Source organism: Arvicola amphibius, chromosome 10, assembly GCF_903992535.2.
Source record: "Arvicola amphibius chromosome 10, mArvAmp1.2, whole genome shotgun sequence".
Classification (NCBI taxonomy): Eukaryota; Metazoa; Chordata; class Mammalia; order Rodentia; family Cricetidae; genus Arvicola; species Arvicola amphibius.
Genome location: NC_052056.1, coordinates 75,741,461 through 75,760,100, shown reverse-complemented (window position 1 = coordinate 75,760,100; position 18,640 = coordinate 75,741,461). Strand labels below are relative to the sequence as shown.

General features: G+C 56.0%; 2 protein-coding genes across 3 annotated transcripts; both read right to left on the bottom strand.

The window, feature by feature from the left end:
* Positions 1 to 2,231: 2,231 nt before the first annotated feature.
* Gp1bb (glycoprotein Ib platelet subunit beta) lies at positions 2,232 to 2,864 on the bottom strand. Its single transcript, XM_038344438.1, has one exon. The coding sequence runs from the start codon at positions 2,862 to 2,864 to the stop codon at positions 2,232 to 2,234; it is 633 nt and encodes a 210-aa protein (XP_038200366.1).
* Positions 2,865 to 3,339: 475 nt separating this feature from the next.
* Positions 3,340 to 11,407, bottom strand: Septin5 (septin 5). 2 transcript variants are annotated; one of them, XM_038345235.1, is made up of 12 exons: positions 11,365 to 11,407; positions 11,205 to 11,215; positions 6,853 to 6,949; positions 6,669 to 6,755; positions 6,322 to 6,445; positions 6,099 to 6,233; positions 5,891 to 6,008; positions 5,700 to 5,801; positions 4,908 to 5,004; positions 4,691 to 4,826; positions 4,389 to 4,491; positions 3,340 to 4,266 (listed from the first exon to the last, which is right to left on the bottom strand). In XM_038345235.1, the coding sequence occupies exons 1-12, from the start codon at positions 11,405 to 11,407 to the stop codon at positions 4,210 to 4,212; spliced, it is 1,110 nt and encodes a 369-aa protein (XP_038201163.1). In that variant the 3' UTR covers positions 3,340 to 4,209. The 2 variants fall into 2 exon arrangements, with proteins under 2 accessions (XP_038201163.1, XP_038201162.1); XM_038345234.1 differs by lacking the exons at positions 11,205 to 11,215; positions 11,365 to 11,407 and adding an exon at positions 7,569 to 7,705.
* Between the last annotated feature and the right edge of the window lie 7,233 nt (positions 11,408 to 18,640).

Sequence of the window (18,640 nt, the reverse complement as noted above, 5' to 3'; positions counted from 1 at the left end):
CTGGGACCATCCACTTCCCCACACTTGTTGAGACCCCAGGCTAAGCACGTGGAGGGTCAGCTTAAGGTCAGGAGTTAGAACTGGAGAAATTTCCAGGCCAATAGGAGGGCCAGCCATTGAGGCCAGGCTGGCGTCTTGACACCGGCCAGTTGAGACCACAGAGGGTTCATCAAGAGGGGTCTCCTGGAGAAACGATGGGTACAGTTGCTCCATTAACCATGAAGCAAGAGGTCCGTCCTTCTGTCTGAACACACTGTGTTTCTTCACCAGCAGAGCCCTTGCTTTTGTGCCGACTGTCCTTCAGGATTCTGAAACCCATCCTCTCAGCAAGACCCCGGTCCTGGATTCTTCAAGCCCTGTGAGCAGTGCACACCGAGCCTGGGCTCCTTCCTACGGCTCCTTCTAGGACTCATCCTATTGTCCAGGGTTATGGTCTTAGCGTGGAAGCATTTTGGGGTTTTTGGTCACTTTCTCATAGGCACCAAAGCTGCCTCCTAAGGGTTCTAAGTGAGAAGGAAAGAGGGACCCCAGGAAGCTTGTCTCAGTTCTGCCCTACCCCAGCCACAGGGAAGGATGGAAGCAAGAGAGGATTCTTAAAGACCTGGCTTGCTCCTCTGAAAAACAGAAGGAATGCCCCTTCCCCACACTGCATGCAACTGACTTTAAGGTGTTATCTGTGTGCCTCAACAAGGGGTTCTAAGGGTGACAGGCCACCCCTGGGGAGGGTGAACAAAGAGGACACTGTCCCCTGATGCAGTGATAAGGCCGGATAGACAGCACACAGCTCGCTGCAGCCCACAATGGGCCGGATGCCCTGCACCTGCCCACAATGGAAGGGACGGCTTATACCTCACTGTGACTGGCAGCCTCTAGATAGAATCAGCCTACTGGAGGGTCATCTGTCTTGTCCCACAAAGGCCAGGACAAAGGCCATGTCAGCTACAGCCTCCCCGACCTGGTCAGTGGCGGTCAGAGGAGGCAGGGTGCTTTCCTGTGCCCAGACCCAAGGCTCTTCATGAAGATCATCAGGAACAAAAGCTTCCATTATTTATAGAGGCAACCAGGTGGGACTCCTGAGCCTGGTACCTCCAGTGAGGAAGCTGCCATTCTGCTCATTTGGGCACCCAGACAGGAATCAGACCACCTGGTTTTCCCACTCCAGAGTGGGAGGCAGACCAATGGGAAACCGGGAAATGGAGAGCTCCTTGTTGTCCCGAGCAGTGGAGGAGGAGACTTGTGAGCTGTGAAGGGATGAAGGGAGCCCTTGGAAGGCTAGGAATAGCATATGTTAAGGTCTAGGCAGGAGGCAGGTGTGCGGCAGCTGGGCAGCAGCTGGGCAGTCACAGAGGGAGGCAGAGCCTGGGGTAACCTGTGCTGTGGGGGAACTGTTGCGGCTTCGTGGGCGGGGATGGGAACACGTGGAGGGTCCAGGGGTATGGGAGGAAGCCTGGCTCACTCCAGGCTATGTTTCAGAGATTGGTTGAAGTCATACCTACAGGCCCTTATATCATGTCTCTGTAACCTGGCCTTGCCTACCCTTCCAGAGTCAACTCCCCACTGAGATGGCCCATGGAGTTCCAGTGGATCACAAACCACAGTCACCTGTCTTCGAGTCATCCAACCTCCCTCTGTCTCTGGGTGCTCTGATAGCTGTCCACACAGTGGGGTCACTGGCCAGGCACACCTCAACTTCCCAGCTGTCCTTGAAAGTTCTCATGGCCCTGGCTTCCCACAAGAGCCTCTCCTCTAAGCTGCCCACCTGTACTGTTTTAAGCTTCCTCAGTGCCAGAGGGAGCTCTCTGTCCATGGCATCGTCACTGCCAATGACCTCGAAGACAGATGGGTAGAGGGAATTTTAACCACCGGCTTCTGTTTGCCCTATACCAGTTTGGCAGTGCATGAAAAACATCCCCTTGAACAACCTCCTCCCCCAGGCCCTTTCTGGAATTTGGCAAGGTCAGGTGGTACAGAACCGCCAGATGGAGAGGAGAAAGGTTTATTCAGTGCAGAGTCTGGCAAGGGGAGACTTCCCTAGGCTCTGAAGGCTCAGGGATGTTTCACTCCAGTAGTGCTGGCAGAAGTTTGGCCCCACGTGGATTCAGGCCTGCCGAGTTTGGGTCTGGAAGATTGGGCAAGGGCAGAGACCGAGGCAAATCCAGGTGAAGGAGAGAATTCTCCAGCAGGGACCTGTAAAGTTTGCAGGTCGTTTGTTGCTCTGCGCCTGTCCTTTCTTAGGATGTCTGCTCGTCCACCAGCGGGTCTGTGAGCGATAACTCGCGGAAGGCGCGGGCGCGCGCACGCGCACGCAACCTCCGCAGGCGACCCAGCAGGAGCACCAGCAGCAGTGCGTGTAGCAGCCCGAGGACCAGCAGCGCGAGCTGTGCCACCAGAGACCCCCAACAGAGCAGGCCGGGCGCGCACGCTGCCCGCAGCTCGTCCTCTGCCACGTAGGGCAGCAAGCGGCCGCGCAGCGCTGGAGGCGCGACACAGCGCAGGTCGCGGTAGGGCGCGCGTTCGGGGCGGCCGGCCAGCCAGGCGCGCAGCGGCAGTAAGCGGCAGTCGCAGCGCCAGGGGTTGGCGCCCAGGTGCACTACACGCAGCGCAGGGAGAGCATCCAGAAGCCCAGGCGGCAGTGCGGTCAAGTTGTTGCTGGTCAGCACCAGTTCGGTGGTGTCGGGAGGGAAGGCAGCGGGCAGCGAGGCCCAGGTCATTCCGCGGCGCCCACAGTCCACGAGCGTCCCTGCGCAGCTGCACGGTGCGGGGCAGCCTACGACTGGGAGGCTGGGCCGCGCTAGCAGCAGAAGCAGCAGGCTCAGCGCTCGGCGCGGCCCTAAAAGAGAAGCGCTGGGATGAGCCGCGAGCATCACCTGGAGCGCCGGCGTTGTTCCCTCCAGTTCCTAAGGCCAGCATCCCGCGAATCCGCAGGCGCCTCCACCCCGGCCACCCTACACGCTGGCTAATGTTTCCCTCCAACTCTGACCCAAACCTTTGCCTGTTGCTGCCCAAACCAGAACACCTGACGTGGCTCTGTCCAGGAAGCTGCAGACCCAACCCCAAAACTCACAGGAGCCCATGGCGAAAGGATGGCAGCCCAGTTCGTTCTGGAGTGGTGATGGCCCGAGACTGCAACAGACCACAATTCTGCCACCAGGCCAGAAATAACTTCGAGCTGGCGCGCAAGGGCGTTGTGGCAACAGATAGGGTACTATCGCCTGGGCCCCGCAGGCAGACCGGGCTTCCGCCCCCGCCCGCTCCCTGAGGCTCATGGAACACTCGGACACTCGCTGCGACGTTCACCAACTTTGTTCTCCTGTCACCAGGACAGGACGCGGCATTCACAACTAAACAAAACGGAGAATGGGGTGTGTGGGGAGGGGTCATGCGGGTGGACAGATGGAGGAGGCCAAGGGCTTGAATCCCAGCACAACAGAGCTGCTGGGAGGAGGAGACCTTGACCTATAGGTAGATGAAAGTAGTCTAGGCATAGGGTACACCCCGTTCCAACCGCCCCTGGAGTCCTTCAGGTCGACCCAGGAAGGGGCGTGAGCGGTCTAGCGCAACACATCCCCCTCCTTCCTCCTAGACGCTTCTAGGTCTGGGGTCTTCCTAAAGGCCTCAGCCTCCAAACCCGTGTGCTCTGGTAACAGAGCGTAGTTAAAGAGGGAGGGAGGACCGAGCCTACTTCCACACACAGTAGGACATTAGCATATGCTTTGTAGCCCACTGGAACCCGCAGAGGGGACCTCCCAATTCCATTCTGCGGTATTATCTTGGGTGATAGGCCTGAGACCCTGCATCCACGACCCTCCTCTACCCTGGTTTATCGGCCGCTGGGACAGTGATCTTTTAGGAAGGGAGATCTTGGAGATTATACACAACTTGTTCCCTTTAGACGAGCGGGGAGGTGCTTGCGGGGGCGGGGGCGGCAGGAGGTTGGGGAGGGGCTGTGGTTCAGACCACTCAGAAACAGATACCAACGACCGGGAAGGGTGGATGCTGAGAATAAATTAGGGTCATCTGGGGGCTGTGGCTGTGGCTCCAGGTCTGAACAGTTTGGTCAAAGCCACTTTGGGTTAGGGTTAGGTCCAGGCTGTCTGAGATCCAGATGAACCCAGGGTAGAATCCAGGACAGTCTGGGATCCAGGGATAGGAGGAGCCAGCCCGGAAACCGGCCATCTATCCTTGGCGATGTGGGGCTGGGGCCGAGTGTCACTGGTCTTGCATTTGCTGCTTCATCTTCTGCAACATCTCCTGCATGCGCCTTAGCTGGTGGGTGGGGACAACCCAAGTCAGAGTGAGAAAAGACCACCGGAGAGGTCTAGCCCCGCCCTCTGCTTCTCCTTCCTACCCTTTCACTCGAAATCATGGCTCCCTCCACATCTGCCTACCTCTTCGTCCTTCATCCTGATGAGCTTCTCTGTCTCTGCGTCCGGGGTGGGCAGTGGGAGGATAGGGATGGGGCTCTCCATCCGGCTGTCCTGTGTGAGTTTGCTGTGAAACGAGAAGGCTGAGCTGTTGGGAGGTTCGGGTTCGGAGAACAGGAGATGCCTGGCCTGTTCCTGCTAGTATCAAGACGCTGGGCTGATTTAGGGATTGGGACAAAGTTCTGGTGTATGTTGGGCAGGGTGGCCTTCTGTAACGCCAGGGCCTGGGCCAGGGTGAGAAGGTCAGCTCCGCTAGGGTGGCCCACCTGGTCATCTGCTGGATGCAGTGGGCACGGTAGTTCTCGTAGTGCACATCGCATGTCACATCCTTCAGGTCATGCATATGAGTTCGAATTAGCATGTTCCGAAGCTTCACAAAATCGCAGTGCGCCTGATTCTCCACTGTGGGGCAGGAGCGGACAATGGGTAGGCCTCAGCCAAGGGGAACCTCCTCCGCACCCAGTGCCCCCTGCCACAACTCACCTTCGACGATCCCCCAGGGGTACAGTCGTCCCCGGACCCGCTGCCCCTTCGCCTCCACCACAGTGTTGCTGCCGATAACAGCGAAGGGCGCACTTTCCTGGGGAAGGGGGAGCAAGGACCCAGCCCAGCCCGGAATTGTAAGAAGGCTAGCTCAGAGATTGAGGGGGCGTGCCCCCCTCTTCCCCCCCCCCCCCCCCCCCCCCCCCCCCCGGCACTGCCACTATCTCCCTCCCAACAGGCACAGTTCCTCTTCTGGTGCCTCTACTACCCACTAAAGCCACAAACTCTGCATAGCTCAAAGCCTTGGGGCTTCTGCCAGGCTGTGCATTTTTCTGGCTCTGGATGCTTCCCGGAGTTTCCTCCATTTTTCAAGCCAGAGCAAAGACCATGCGTACCGAGCATGCGTACCGATGGATGGCCCTGCCCGTCTGCTCCTAGCCTCTGAGGTATTCAAAGCAACCGCCCTCCGGAGCTCAGAATCTTGGAAACTAGGGCTCTATACAGCTCTTAGCCACTGTGCTGATTCTTGGAAAGCAGGACAGAATGGCACCAATAGGTGTATAGTAAGCACCCAGGGGAGGTCCAAGTGATCCACCACAAACTAGATGTTCCTTCTCCTGTATATGTACAGCCCTTTTGGCAGGGGGGTAGTCCCTCTTCTCTGTGAACAAACGATTCCCACCCTGATCGCGCTGGACCTGGGTGCCTAGCCCTTCCCCAGGGTCTGTGTGGCCTCCAGTGTGTTGCCCCAGTAACCTCCTTTGTCCTCGCCCCTTCTGGCTATGTGCTCACCTTCAGTTCCCGGTCCTGTTGCTTGAAGTCTTCATCTTCATCTGAGTCGCATTCTGGAAACTGGTACACATGGATCCCAAACTTGTCAATCTCCTCCCGTATCTGCAGTAATTGGGCAAGAGCCATTAGACTCCAGCTCCCCTGGAGCTCCAGTTTTTGGCCAGCCCCCCCCTTAGCTATAGAAGACTCACCCTATCCTTCAGCTTCCGGATCTCACTGGGAACCAGGCAGTCAGCTTTGGCGATGAGTGGAACGATGTTCACCTTTTCATGCAATGCCTTCATGAAACCCACATCCACTGGCCTCAATCTGCAGAGAGGTGGAGACAGGCATTGTTGGAGGGCCGAGATGCGGTGCAGGGACACCCACCCTGAGCTGGGTCTCGGGACTGCCACACACCCGTGTCCAAACGGGGAGATAAAGTACAGGCAGCAGTGCACCCGGTTGTCTTGGATGTTCTTTCGGTTGAGGCCACTCTCATCGCGGAAATACTGCTCAAACTGCTGGTCCACATAGTCGGTGATGGGCTTCCAACTAGAGGTGGAGGAAGAGTGAAGCCAGTTCCAGCCAGTTCCCAGAGCTGCTAGGCAGTGGCAGTTGGGGCAGAGAACCTGTTCCTCACCACTCCGAGTTGTTCACGGCGTCCCCAAAGCCGGGTGTGTCCACAATGGTGAGCTTCAACTTGACTCCCTTCTCCTCAATGTCAACGGTGTGTTTCAGGATCTCGACTGTCTGGTTGATCCGTTCTGCAGAGGAGGGAAAGGCCCTATTTGCAGTCCATCTCCCCTTCACTCTGAGCAGCAAGGAGCCTTATCCTTCCCCCACCCTGGTGCCTTGACCTCTGTTCTGGGCCACTCCTCCTCATCTCCAAATAGGGATCCATGCCTCAAGCAGAGTGACAGGGTGCCCTCTGTGCTTTCTCAGGGAAGGGGTGAGTGGATTGGTGAGGACTGTACTGAGGCTACTCACCCTCAGCACTCAGAAGCTTCCGGTCCTTGTACAGGTCAGTCAGAAAGAGGCTGTGGACAAGAGTAGACTTCCCCAGGCCGGACTCACCTGGCCATAATGGACAATGAAAGAGTCAGCTTAGATCTGGGCTGAGATGGGCTGACCCATGGCATCAGAGGCTCCACCTAGAAGTTTGGCCACTCACCAGCCACCATGAGGGTGAAGTCGAAGCCCTTCTTCACTGACTTCCGGTGCACCTGGTTGGGCAGTGTGGCGAAGCCAACGTACTGCTTGTCGATGTCCTGAGGGCAGGGGTGGAGTTGGGGCAGGTCAGGGGCATGTCCTAGATCTTTGGTGGCAGCCCAAGGCCCTGTCTCTTATGTGGCTCAGATGAGCAGATAGCACAGCCCCTAGCAAGGGCCATTTCATCAGCAAAAATGGGGTGAGGGCTGTAAAGCAAAGGCCGGAAGGAGGAAGGTAGGTGAGGGGGTGGCAGAAAAAGGCACCCCCACCTCAGCCTCAGCAGAGACCCGAGGCTGGTGGAGAAGAGGGAATGTCAGCCCCACAGGGGTGTTCCTCCAGGTGGATGGTGGGAGTCAGTACTGAGACCCCTCAGCCACATTCAAGGGGCTCCAAAGGTGGAAGCAGCCAGACCTCATCCCCAGAGTATGCAGGGTGGGTGGTTTGTCTGGCCTAGATCCAAGCTTGGGGGTGGTGGTTCCTACAGCAGCATCCGAGCAGGGGCTATTTATAGACCGCAGTACCGAGCCTCCCCCGCCGCAGGGTCTGCGGTGCCTGCACCCATCCCTAGTGGACATCTGCCCTGGGAGCCCCTGCCACCTTCTCTGGTAGCCGGAGGATCCTGGCCAAGCAAGCGTGCACACATGACCCACATTCCACCCTGTCTCCACACACACACACCTTGAGCCGCCTCTGGGCCTGGGTGCGCGGCGACAGCAGCTGCTCCACCAGGCGGTCCTGGGGTGCTGCCAGTGAGTCCATCGTGGCGACCCTGCGGGCCCTGCCGGCCTTGTTCCGACCCTACACCGGGGTCAGGCCAGTCGGGGCCAGCGATCTCGAGAGATTCGCGCTGGGTAAATTTGCTCTTAAGCCCTCTCCTGACTCGGGTTTTGAAGACACGAGAACTGAGACCGGAAGAGGGAGCGTCGCCTACCTGGTAGGCCGCTGACCTCAGAAGTCGTGCGAGCCATTCCCCTGTCTCAGCGCAAGGGACGCGAGCTGTGGCTCAGCAGCGGCTCGCGCACCGGAGCCCTAGGCGGAGCTTAGCAGGCTCCCGGCAGCGGTGGTGGGGACCGCCCCGCCCGCCGTCGCCGGGAAACGGTCGCTTGGAAATTGGGCCGCAGGCGGAGCCTCGAGAAAACGGCTGCGGAGGGCAGGGCCCAGCAGAGGCGCGCGGGCGGGGGCGCCGCGTGGACCCGGAGCGCAGCCGTGGCACCCGAGGTCGGGTCCAGACCGTCGGCAGGCGAGTGGCGAGTTGTCTGCGGTCGCGGACCTGCCTCCCGGACGCCGCCCACCAGAGGGCGCTGCAGAACGCTCCGGATCCACGCGCAACCGCGCGGGAAGCAGCCCCGGCCAACACCTTGCTCCCTCGCACTTCACTCGAAACCCCCGAACCGTGCCATGGAGACCAAACAACCACGGACACACCCATCCCCACTACCTGGGGGCTCACTCTTTCCTAACACCCGCGTGTGCGTGTGCCTGTGATTGGGGGAATTCATTTCCCGCGTGGCATCTTCATATGCGCTGAGGACAGAGTTCACCTTTTCCATTCTAAGTCCTGCCAGCACCTGTCCCAGATCTGCCTCTTTCCTCTGCTTAGCATAGGTTAATAGTGGGGGAGGCCAGTCAGAGTGGCCTTTAAAGTGCTCGCCTTTAATCCCAGCACTCAGGAGGCAGATACAGGCATGTCTCTGTGAGTTCGAGGCCAGCCTGGTCTACTTAGTGAGTTCCAGTACCGCTAGAGCTACACATTGAGACTCTCTATCTCAAGCAAACAAACAAAAAACAAAACGGTGCGAGGGGATGCAGTGGTCAGAGTTTAGATATCCTTCTTCCTTCCTAGCTTGAAACCTTGGTCAGGCCACAGCTAGGCAAAACCTCTGGCCACAACATGCCATTACTTTAGGAATCACGTGTTCCTGGAATCACAGGGTGCTGATGAACTGGAAGCCATCTTCTGTGAGCCACCGACCTTTCCTTGCTCCTCACTTTCAACCCCACCAGAATCAGAACACACCAGCCCCAGGCAGCCAGAAACTAGACAAGTCACTGTTCCCACTCACGGAAGGGCCTGGAGACCTCCCTCCCTCGTGCAGGTTCCACCCCTCCTCCAGGAAAGCTCTGCCCTTTGGCTTCTTGGAGGAGCCTCCACCCTGGGTCTGCTATGGGGCCCGAGAACAGAACGGCTGGCACCTGGGGAGGAGGGTGGGAACAGGAGAGCCATTCATCCCAAGCCTGAGAAGCAGCCTTCTAAGTTCTGGCTCCCAGAGAGTGGCTACTGGCTCCTGCCTGACCTGCAGGAAGCCTCCAGGCTGAATCCACCCACTTTCCCTGCTCCAACTGCTGCGGACACAGCTCTCAGCCTGGCCTCCACCCAGACAGGTGGTATCTCCAATCTAGAGCATCTCTGGAAGATCATACAGACAGCCGTGGCCTGGGCCACACCCTGATGCTGAACAGAGCTAGTTAGTCTTAAACTGCCCCCTCAACTTGTCTACTGGGAAGGTACATTCTCTGGGGAAGTCCATGTCAAACAACAAGGGTCTTACTCCCCATCCACAGCCTGTCTGAGTATGGCTGAATCAAGCTGTCATATCCTGCATGTTTCCGGGAGAAGCCCTAAGCCCTAAGCTCTGCACAACCCTTTTTCTAGTCCCTGAGGCTCAAGACATACTCCTCAGGGATATTATGCCATATGCCACAGCTGTGCCCACCTCTTCGTGAGGATGAGACACTTGAGGTTTTTCCGTCCTAGAATTCTGAGTAGGCATAGCAGACAGAGTCTTCATCACTGTCCAAGAAGGGGTGTGGGGGTGAAGGGCAGACAGACAACCTTCTTCCACACAGACTGCAGCTCTGACCCCCTCCCCCTCGTAGAGTAAGAAAGAGACCTGGTTAAGCCCTGTCCTCCGCACACCACAGGAGACACGGAAGATACTGTGTGCTGCTTCTCCCAGGCCCATGGTTCCTGGCCCAAGCACCCCAACTCTGGCACTCTTCTGGGGCTCCCTCCATCTGCCTTGACTCAGTGCTCTCTCCCTTTGGCCCTGGGACTAGGGGATGGTGTGAGGCTGGCTCCTAACTGAAGGGCTCATAATTCAGTCCGAACGGAGGGGAGGGGTCTCCATCCTGGCAGCAAAGGACAGCGAACACTGCTGGCTGAGCAGCAGGTACCCAAAACAAGCGACTTGGAGGACCTTCCAGAGGCCTGGGAGAAGCCTCCATCCCTGCCTCCCTAGCTTCTGGCCCCTTCCTTCTCCCTTACACAATAGTCAGGCAGCCTGTGTCCCCAGCAGGCTTTGTCTGGCCTGCTGGGATGAGGATGGGGAGGCAGTTCTCTAGGAAGGCTCCTGTGGGAGCCCCTCCCAGTGAGCCTCATTAGTCTTGGGCGGGGCATGTCCATGCCAGGAGACTCCAGCTGACCCCATCTGCCAGCTGCCTTTGCTTTGCCCACTGTACTCTGGTCTAGTACTCTGGGGTTCCTCCAGCATCAATGCTAGAGGGGTGACCCTCCATCTACAGTGAGGCTTGCCAAGGTCTTCTGGTGTCAGGGTTGGGCTCCCCCCTTTTTTCTTTCTTCCTTTAAACAGCGCCTAGCTCAAGCCACCGAAGACAGCCACTTGCACACCTCTCTGGTTTCACAACTCTCAGCTCCTTTGGGTTTTCACAGGGTACCCAGGTCAGCTTCTCAGTAGTCAGACACTCTCATAGGGATGGGCATCAGGCTAGTCCTTTGGAAGGCCACAAACCTAGCTGTACCCGAGGGCTGGAGGATAGTGTTGGGCACTGGGATGACTCAGATAGGGAGCCTTGGAAGTTCCAGGTCTTGGAAGAGGCCCTGCCAAGGACTAGTGAGCATGAATTTATGTGCAGGAGAGAGAAGCACAAAGATGCATGGGCATGAAGTGCGATAAGCAGAGGCCCCATGGTGCGGCTCAGGGGACTGGAGGATCCCTCCCCCACCCCCCGTTCCTGGCCTGTCATAACTACAGCCTCACCCTGGACCCCCAGCACGTGGCCTTCGGTCAGGTTAGGAAGGAGAGGCTGGCCCTGGACCAGAAGAGAGAGGCCCTCGACCCTGGGAAGATGCCTAGGCCCCTGCTATGCAAGTCAGGGAACCAGGCACGATGCCCACTCTTCCCCTACGCAGCCCCAGGAGCGTCGGCGCTGCCCCTATAGACAATCGATTATCGCCACAGGGCTGGGTGACGGCCGGCGGGGGCGGGGTCACGCCTGGGCGCCACCGGCATCGGTGCCACAATGGGTGACAGCCGGTCGGGTCTCACCACCAGCCGAGAGGCGCGGCGCCGGTACCTGTTTGTCCTCTGCGTGGTCCGGGGTCGTGGTCCGGGGCGGGGCGGGTCCGGGCGGGTCCGGGCCGGCGGGCAGGGGAGAGACGGAGACAGACGGTGAGTGGCGGGCGGGCGGCGGGGACAAAGGCACGCGCGGGCACGCGGACAGGCGCCGGGCTCACCTGGGGTCGCCAGCTTGCTCTTGTACCGCAGTCCTGTGCTCATGGTGGCCGCCGGCGGGAGACGTGTGGTGGCGGGCGCGCGGGCGGGGCGCGGCGACCAGCGGTGGAGGCCGAGGCCGGCTGCGGGGTGACCCGCCCCTCCGCGCCGCCACCACCCGCCCCGCCCGCGCGCCCGCCAGCCAATCGGCGCCCGCCGCGCCCACGCGCGACCCGGAGCGGCCGGTGGGGGCGGGGACTGAGGCGTCCCGCTGTGGTCCCCCCCAGGCCTCTGGTTCTCCTAGCCGGAGCAGCAGGGCTATTCCCACGGCCTAGTCCGCAACGTCCCCCCCCCTCCTGTCATCTAGCCCAGGCCTGGACTCTCTGAGCTCCCTTGACTGTCGCTGGGACCCATTCCGTCCTGGGCTTCTGACCTTCCATCACTGTAGCCATTCTATAAAGCCTGTCCCAGGACTGTGATTGTCAGCTTCATATAGCTGATACATGAATTCAGGGGATATAGGTACCCCCTTCACCCCATTGAGATGCACTTGGGAGGGGCAGGACTGGGAGCCCTGCTAATGGTACTAATTGTTGGGCAGAAGTCCAGGACCAGAGCTCTCCTCCTACAGTCATGCTGGGTGCCCTGGAAGCGCACACACTTGGGCAAGATACAGAGCACATGGCAGGGTGTGGTGACACTGCCTCTTTTCCTGGAGTATAAAATGGGAGTGCTAGAGGTGTGGGACCCGACTGGTACAGTCTGAAACCCACCTTACCCCTCTTTCTCTAGCTCTGGCCCCTGGTGTTCTGCAGACTCACAGGCTGCGATGTGAGCTACCACCCTGGCAAGGGGTTGAACGGGGTGGGGGCACTATGAAGCTAGATTCAGGGTCAGAGTCCGAGGATGCTGTGGCCCGGTGTCTGCAGTTGATAGGACAAAGTGACCCACGGTGTGAATGCCTCCTACCTTCTGTGTTACTGTCACTTCCCCAGGTGCCTTTAGCCTACAAGTCACCAGAGAGTAGTGACCAGTGTAGGGACTTTCCGTTGTTCCAACCTGTCATCTACAGCCTCGGGACCAGATTGGGTGACACGCTGCGGTGCTTCTTTGGAACCTAGCGGGCACCCATAGTCAAGCATTGGTCACTTCTTAGTGAGACACTGGACTGGTAACTCCAGGGAGGGTGCACATCTTCTAAGTTTGGCCTCACCGTTGAATTTTTCATAGAGTTTAAGGAATTTGGAACTCCGATAAAGGAATATAGGCAATTTGAGGCGGTGGCAGACAAAGTGCCAGGCCTTTGGAGCATGGCATTTATTAGTTCTGTGAGTCTGGAGAGTTCCTTGAAGGAACAGTGGGGCATTTAGCACGTGTTGACTGTTACTGTCACTCTGACAGCAAAAACAAAATGGAGAAAGGAAGACTATTCCTTGGGGCTCTAGTGGGAGGGCCACTCCTGGTGGCCTCTAGATAGGGGGTTGCTGGCCTTGGAGGAAGTGTAAGACAGGGTGAGAGAGTGTGTAGAGAGGACTAGATTATAAAACAGTTCGGAGGAGCCTCCACATAAGGGCTTGGAGAAAAAAAAGATTAAGAAAAATAAATAATAGTAAAACATTTCTGGAGATGGGAGATGAATGAGTGAGCTGTACCATGTAAACATGGTTTTTTAAAAAGGTAAGTGTGTTTCAAAGATTATGTTTCAAAGAAAGGCAACTGGGCTAGGGACCAGTGCTTTATGGGAAATGAAGGTGTCTCTGAGGCTTGAGAGCCACACTTTGAAGGATGCAGTTGGGGACACCCTGCCTTGGCACCACATGTAAATACACCTGAGGGTGCTTGAGATACTCAGTTGGGGGAGGGAGAGTCCAGATCTGCTCTCTTGTCCTGGGACCCTGGTCATTTTTGACTGTAGGTAAGGCCTGGGGACAGCTTCAAGATGCCCTCAGAGGAAGGACGTTGCTCTGTTGTGCCGATGAGGAGTTATGCTTGTTTCTCAGCAGACACTCTATGCACAGGGATATTTCCGAGGTCAGGAAAACAGGCCACAAAGGCATTATCAGCCGTCAGGTTTGTAGGACCTGTCTCCGTTCTGCTATGAGGACAGTGTGAGCGTCACAAAGGTCATAGACTCTAGCCAGAATAGCCAGGGGCTGAGGTCTGAACAAAACTCCTGTGTGGTTTTTGCTCATCAGAAAGCACAGCCAGCAGAGCCTCTGGTGGACTCAATCAGGTGTCAGGGAGGCAGCAGGAGCAGCAGAATGGGGACCTGGGCACTGCAATGGACCTGCATCTACCTGTTCAAGATGCTATGACTTTAAGGAAAGCCCCTTCCCAGTGGGGACCTGATCTGCCAAGCTGTCAGTGCTGGCTGTAGTACAGAGAGAAGTAAACAGAAGTCTCCTGCGTGGGGAAGCACTATTTTTTTCTTTAATTCATAAGGAAAAAAGTTAATGAGTGAAAAATAAGCCACACCACGGAAAATCTGTTCAACCAAGTGGGCTACAAATAGCTCACTTTTTAGAATTTTTTTTCTTTTTGTTAAACCATGCTGTGTCTCCCCCTCAGCACAAGACTGCAGAGGGAGCAGGCTTTTCCCTGGCACCATAAGGCCAGCTAGGGGAAGCAAGGAGCTCTTGAGGAGACAACAAAACCTAGTGATCACGTTGGAACAAGCGAGGCAGGTGAAAAGGATGTTGGGGTTCAGAGGTGGGGACTTTTATTCTTGGTGACATGTATGTGGGAGCAACTGGGGTCATTAGTAACAAAATTCTAGAATGTTTACTGTGTCTCTGCTGTTCACTCCCAAAGTTGAGGGCTAAAGTCAAAGCATTTGCAGTAGATGAATTGCATGGGACAAGTGTGGTTCAGAGAGAGCTGGGGATCTATAGCAACTAAAACCAGGCTCATAGAGCCCAGACTCTCCTGAGAGGACTATGCCCTGGCCCCAGCTCAGTCAGGGGCTTGACCTGCTCACATGGCCCACTACAACCTGAACTCACTGTCCTTCTGCCCCCTCTCCCTTCAGCTCCCAGCGGAGGCCAGTCTCATTCCCCACCCTTTCTTTGTCTTTCTGTGGGTTTTGTTCTTTCACCGCTCTTGCTGCTGTCTCTGCCCTGACCAAGACAAAATTTTTAGACTCACCCTTTGCACATGAGAACTTTGCACCAGGAAGGGATCCCTTCAGTTTTCTGCCAGTTTGCCCATAAGTGCAGTGCTATCCCCACAGATCCACAGTGCTGTTCCCGGGCTCTGTCCAGCTGCCCTCTGTGATTCCCCTGCAGCAGAATCAGACAGTTGGTTCACGTGAGTTCTGTTGGGCTTCTAGTGCTCAGCCCAGTCCAGCACTCAGGAAAGGCTTGTCTCACGCTTGACTTAGCATCATGGTAGGTGGAGTGGGCATGAGAAAGCCCGAGAGAGTCAGAGTATAGGAGGCTGCAAACTGCAGGCTCTCAGTCCAGAACCTCATTCCCTCTGCTCGGGTGCTTTGCTCATTCATCTTGCAGAGAGAGATATATGGGGAATCCAGACTTAGGGATGGCCTCCCTGCTCCCTAAGGCAGTGGTTGCCTCAAAACACCGGGGAAACGTGAGAACACACGTGTACAAGAGAACACTTTTCTTGATTCCCTCTGGAAGAGTGGAAGGGGATCACACACAGTCTTCATCACCAAAACCAAGCTATTAGAAGGGCACAGAATCCCAGCAGCTGCCCCTGCCAAGAGGGTGCTGACTCTGCTTAAAGCTGCCTGTGTGTATTGCAAGGCTCCATCGAGGCTGAACCCTGGTCCACACCAAGCTCCACACTGGGCAGCTGGAGTACTGCTACAATGGGTGTCTGTGCTTGGAGACAGGGAGCCAGCCCAGGGGCCCAGAACAACCCAGGTCTTTGAGGAGGCGGAGGGGGCCTCTACAGCTGGAGAGTCCCCTGTGGTACTCTGGGGCAGTGTCTGGGGATGGGGGAGACAGGGTATAGTCGAAGCTGGGACCCTTGGATGTGGGAACTGTGTCAGACGTGCCGTCTGTCACTGAACCCTCCAAGAACCCCTATCCTGGGTGCATATACAGGGCACCTCCCTGCCAAGGTACCCCACACCCCTGAGACTGTCTGACCTCTTTGTACTTCTAGGTCTTTTTAGAAAACCAAACATGAAAGAAAAGGATAAGTAATGTAGGAAATGCCAAGGTTCTCCCAGAAGCACGGAGGCATTAAAAAAATCTTATCGACTGCAAAGATGGTTCAGCGGTCAAGAGCGCTTGATGCTCTTGCAGAGGATCCAAGTTCCCAGCATCCATACTGGTTGCTTTTAGCTAATCACCTATAACTCCAGTCCAGGTGATTCAACCCCCTCTTGTGCCTGCTGCAGGCACCTTCATCCAGACATGCAGGCACACACATGCACATGTAAACCAAAATAAACACAAGTCTTTTCTAACAAATTTCATGAGAATGTGTGCTTTGGAAAGGAGAGATGGCGCAGAGGCCAGGGCACCAGTGGCACTGACCGTAAGGCAGCCAGCCGCTCTGAGAAGAATCCGCTCTTGCCATTGCACCTCCGCTGGGCACTGGGGTTCCTGGCACACAGCCCAGCTCCTCACTGCGTCCCACCTCCCAGACCTGACCGCCAAGTGTCAGGGCACTGACAGACCTGGTAATCTTTCTGGAGTGAGCAGGACACAAGGCAGGACTCCACCCAGAGGTCCCAAGGGCCAGCCAGTGCCTCTAGCACCCTCTGCAGTCAGGGCAGTGCCTGAAGAATTGAAAAATAGCAGCAGGAAGCAACCACCAGGTCCCCGCTTCAGGGATCCACTGTTTGAGTTTTAAAGTTTCCAGTGGCTGGTCATGTTCTGGTAAGGATACTGGAAGGTCTCAGCTCATTCAGCCATTGCCTCTTTCCTGCCTTTGGCTGACTGTGCTCAGGGACACCTTGATCTGTGGAAGTCAGCCATGGGCAGGCATAAGGGAGATGGAGCAGATGCCATCATCAGTGGGTCTGTCCTGGATGGGGACCTCCTGCTCACAATTTAAGGGTGCAATCAGAGCTCTTCTCAGTTCTCCTTCCTTCCTTCCTTCCTTCCTTCCTTCCTTCCTTCCTTCCTTCCTTCCTTCCTTCCTTCCTTCTTTCCTTCCTTCCTTCCTTCCTCCTTTTCTTTTTTGTTTTGTTTCTTGAGACAGGGTCTTTCTGAAGCTTTGGAGCCTGTCCTGGCACTCACTCTGTAGACCAGGCTGGTCTCTAACTCACAGAGATTAGTCTGTCTTTGCCTCCCGAGTACTGGGATTAAAGGCGTGTGCCACCACTGCCCAGCTCCCTATTTATTTCTAAATAATAGAACCTGTCTGACAGGTCAGAGCCATGTATCATTGAGTTGGAGAGAGGCATATATTGTGCCAGGCTGTCTTTAAGAGTCCCCTGTAAACTGATTGGAGTGACACCAGCACTCGGGAGGCAGAGGCAGGAGGATATCTGTGAGTTTGCGGCCAGCCTGGTCTACAGAGCGAGTTCCAGGACAGCCATGGCTACACAGAGAAACCCTGTCTGGGGTGCAGGGGGCAGGTCCCATGCAGACAGGAGATGCAGATGCACAGGATCCTTGGGACTGAAGAGGAAAGGAAGTGCTCTAGACCTCAGAAGAGCTCAGGACAGTGTGGGCCATGGCTACCAGTCTAAAACTGCCTAGCTCTCCTGAGAACGGCTTAGTTACCCTTAGATCCAGGAAGCATTGCAAAGTTACACCTGAGGCAGACTGAAGAGACAGCCAGATCAAGTAGCTCTGTGCCAGCAAAAGCAAGGTCAGGACCATCAGACAAGACAGTCTCGAGGGCTCTATCAGACCTGTCCAGGTCGTGGCTCACTCAGACACCATTGCGTACTTGCCAACAGGGAGTCCTATCAGTGAACCCCTGAGGTCCCTGTTATAGGCAAATAGTTGTTCCTCAGTGTGGGGCAGAGGTCCAGCCCTGTCTCTCCCTAGCTGAGCCTCAAAAGGGGCTACACCCTGTTGCTGTGGTTTGCTTGTTTGTTTTTGTTTTCCTTATGATAGTCATGCTAAGTATCCAAGACTGAATTGAAATTCATGATGTTCCTGCTCAACCTCTCCAGAGTACTGTGAGTACAGGTGTGTACCACCATATACACCTGTGGGGTGAGGGAGGGAGAGAGGGAGGGAGAGAGAGAGAGAGAGAGAGAGAGAGAGAGAGAGAGAGAGAGAGAGAACAAAACAGAGAATTGCAGCTGAAAATGGGAAACCCTCCAAAGAGCAGCTAGTCAGAGGCAGGGACTGAAGAACCCTGAGACCTGGGAATGGTCACATGAGGCTCTTCTAAACAGCCGCCAGAAGGCCTCCCTGCCTTCAGCCTGGGCTTTCCCTGAAGATGCTTCTGCTGCTACCCTGACTGCTGTGAAGGACTCCAGTGTCACCATCCTGTCTAAGCCAGTCGGTCTCTGGCACCTTGCTATAGTAGGCTCAGCTAAATAACACATCTTAGTGTGTTCCGGTGCACAGAGTACTGTAGGTCTAGTAGCTGAGAAGACATGCTGATTCTCTAAATCAACATTTCTCTACCCAGCGACAAGTGCAGCTCTCAGACCTCATCAGAGAAGTCTCAGAGCAGCGGACGGTGCTCAACACAGAAGCACACAGCTGGCAAATGCAGAGAATAACTGTCTGTAGTGTTGGGCCACAGATGAAACTTAATGTCCAACTCCCTTCCCCAGGGTTCAGGGGCCATTTTGGAAGAGCTGGCAGAAAGATCATAAAAACCATAGTTTGGGAGAAACAGGGTTAAACGGTGTCTTCTGGACAGGATCAGTCATAAACTCAAGCAGTTCTGGTGGCCTGCACAAGATCAAGCCAGTTAGCACTCCACCACGGGGAGAGGAAGGACCTAGAAGCGCCCCCCAATAACTGAGGGACAGTGACAGTTGATGGCTCCTGGTGCGTCAACCATCTCCAGGGGATGGGGAGCCCCACACTCATGAGAACATGTGCAGCACAAAGTGAACTTGGTGGGTTATAAAAAAGGGGGGTTGGCTATAGAGGTGGTTCAGTGGTTAAGAGTACTTGCTGCTCTTCCCAAGGTCCCAGGTTTGAGTCCCAGTACCTATAGGATACTTCACAACTGCCTGTCGCTTCATAATCCCAGTTCTAGGGGATTTGACACTTTCTCCTGAATGCTGAGGCCACCAGGCCTGAATGTGGTACACAGACATGCATCTGAGCAACATATACACACATAAAAGGAAAGTAAATCTAAATAAAAAATAAAAAGGACATTAAGTTGGGAGGGAGCGGGGATCTG

What these genes read in the sequence shown, in the direction of transcription:
- Septin5 (XM_038345234.1), bottom strand. Translation starts at nt 7,649, where the DNA reads ATGGACTCACTGGCAGCACCCCAGGACCGCCTGGTGGAGCAGCTGCTG. An exon ending in AACAGGACCGGGAACTGAAG is followed by an intron (nt 5,005 to 5,699) that starts GTGAGCACATAG and finishes CCCCTTCCCCAG; the next exon opens with GAAAGTGCGCCCTTCGCTGT. An exon ending in TGCATCCAGCAGATGACCAG is followed by an intron (nt 4,492 to 4,690) that starts GTGGGCCACCCT and finishes CTCGTTTCACAG; the next exon opens with CAAACTCACACAGGACAGCC.
- Gp1bb (XM_038344438.1), bottom strand. Translation starts at nt 2,864, where the DNA reads ATGCTCGCGGCTCATCCCAGCGCTTCTCTTTTAGGGCCGCGCCGAGCG.